This window comes from Hylobates moloch, unplaced genomic scaffold (assembly GCF_009828535.3).
Source record: "Hylobates moloch isolate HMO894 unplaced genomic scaffold, HMol_V3 SCAFFOLD_14, whole genome shotgun sequence".
Lineage (NCBI taxonomy): Eukaryota > Metazoa > Chordata > Mammalia > Primates > Hylobatidae > Hylobates > Hylobates moloch.
In genome coordinates this window covers 1,774,757-1,776,483 of record NW_026652289.1, presented here as the reverse complement: position 1 = coordinate 1,776,483, position 1,727 = coordinate 1,774,757, and the positions used below count along the sequence as shown (strand labels likewise).

Here is a 1,727-nt window from a genome sequence, read left to right as displayed (position 1 = left end):
CCGCCGGGCGGGGGAGGGGAGCGGCGCCGCCGGACGGGAGCGGGGGAGGGGCGGGGACGCGGGCGGCGCCGCAGGCCTGGGCGCGGGTCCCCGTGGGCGCCGCGGTCTCCTAGGGCCACGGGAGCGGCGGGCGGCGGCGGAGGCGCCCGGGACGCCTGCGAGGGCCGCGCGTGCGGGCGGGGGCGCCGCGCTTACCTTGGGCTTCTCCTCGGACATGGCTGCGCGGGCGGCGCGGGCAGGCGGCGCGGGGGAAGCAGCGCGGAGCGGGCAAGTCACGCTCTCGGCCCCGCCGCTCTCCCGCCGCAACTGTGCGCGGGGCCGCGCTTTATCCCCCCAAATCCCGGCGCGCCCGTTGGCCGGCACGGGGTCACGTGGCTGTGCGCGTGCACGAGGCGCGCCCCCCGGGGCGTCGGGCGCGCGCAGGCCGGGCCGCGGCTCCGGGCTGTTGGAGATGCGTCACGGGGCGGGTCCCGCGCGACCCCGGCGGGCGCGGACGCCCTAGGGCGGTGTGGGGCGCGGGCCAGGAGCGTTTACGGGGAGTCCGGGCCCTGGGGACCCCTGCCCGCCTCCCCGCGTCGCCCGGGCCCCGACTCCTTTCCTGGGGGCCGCGTTCCTGGGGCGCCGGGAAGTGAGGCCGGGGCCGCCGCCCATGGCCGCAGGGACCTGGGGCGGAGGAGGGAGGACCCTGGGGGTGACGTTCCCTCTCAGGAGCCGCGGACAGAGCGGAGAAGGCGGCCCGCGGGGTCCCGTCCGCGGAGGCCGCGCGAATCAGGCCAGCACCCTAGACGATTGGGGGCGCCACCCGCCTCCCTGCAGCCGGAGTTTCCTGTCAGCCCCAGGCCGGGCTCCTTTGGCCAACGCTCCTACGGGGCTGCCCCGGGCCCTCCACACCCGTCCTCAAGAAGACCCGTTTTACCTATGAAGAAACTGAGACACTGGGAGGTCAAACCACCCCCAGGTCAGCTGCTGGTGAGCGGCGCCGAGCTTGGCCACCCCGTCGCCGAGCGCGGGCAAACCCAGGCTGGACGCCGCCAGTGCCGGCGGAACGGGGACCGCGTGGACGCGGGAAACGCGCTGGAGCGCTGGGCCGGCAGGACGGCCTCCCCGGACTTGCGGGCTCCATTCCTGGGATGCCCGGCCCGCCCCAGCCTCCATGTCTGTGATCCCAGGGTCTCGGATGGAACTGACCTGAGGGCGGACACCCCTGCTACCCTCAGGAGTGCCAGGGTGGTGCCAGCCGGGGCGTGGCGGAGGTCTCATCTGATGGTGAGCCCGGCCGAAGGCGGGGGAGGCCGCACTTCACAGGCTCAGCTGGGAAATGGCAGGGCCTGGATTTGAACCTAAGCGTCTGAGCCGTTTCTGTCCTGCCTGGGAAAGGCTCAGCCAACTGAGCAACGTCGCAAACCCATGGAGACAAGTCTTCATGGACCATAACTTCACAAACCGTCTTCTAATCAAAAATTCACTTTCTTGGCTAGAGCCCCCACTTAGGAGGGGGAAGGCTGCTGAAGTCTCTCGGGGAGAGGGTCTGAGAGTCAGCCCCAGTCCCAGGCAGGTCATAATGTGTGGTCCCTTCCTTCTGGAACCTGGAGCCCAGGGCCTCAGCAGAGGATGTGGAGGTGGACGGCCAGCTCAGACTGTCCTGGGAGGGGCCTCGCAACCAGCCCCTTCCGAGGGGACGTGGCGCCTCAGAGCCCACAGATTGCTGGCCCTGGAAGTGTCCTAGG

General features: G+C 72.0%; 1 protein-coding gene across 1 annotated transcript in view; it reads right to left on the bottom strand.

The window, feature by feature from the left end:
* The window catches only part of SUMO3 (small ubiquitin like modifier 3), a 17,398-nt gene extending 17,049 nt beyond the window's left edge, over window positions 1–349 (bottom strand). The window contains exon 1 of the mRNA XM_032176122.2: window positions 196–349. Within this exon, the coding sequence (XP_032032013.1) occupies window positions 196–216 (21 nt within the window). The 5' untranslated portion in view covers window positions 217–349. The remainder of the gene's footprint in view (window positions 1–195) is intronic.
* Between the last annotated feature and the right edge of the window lie 1,378 nt (window positions 350–1,727).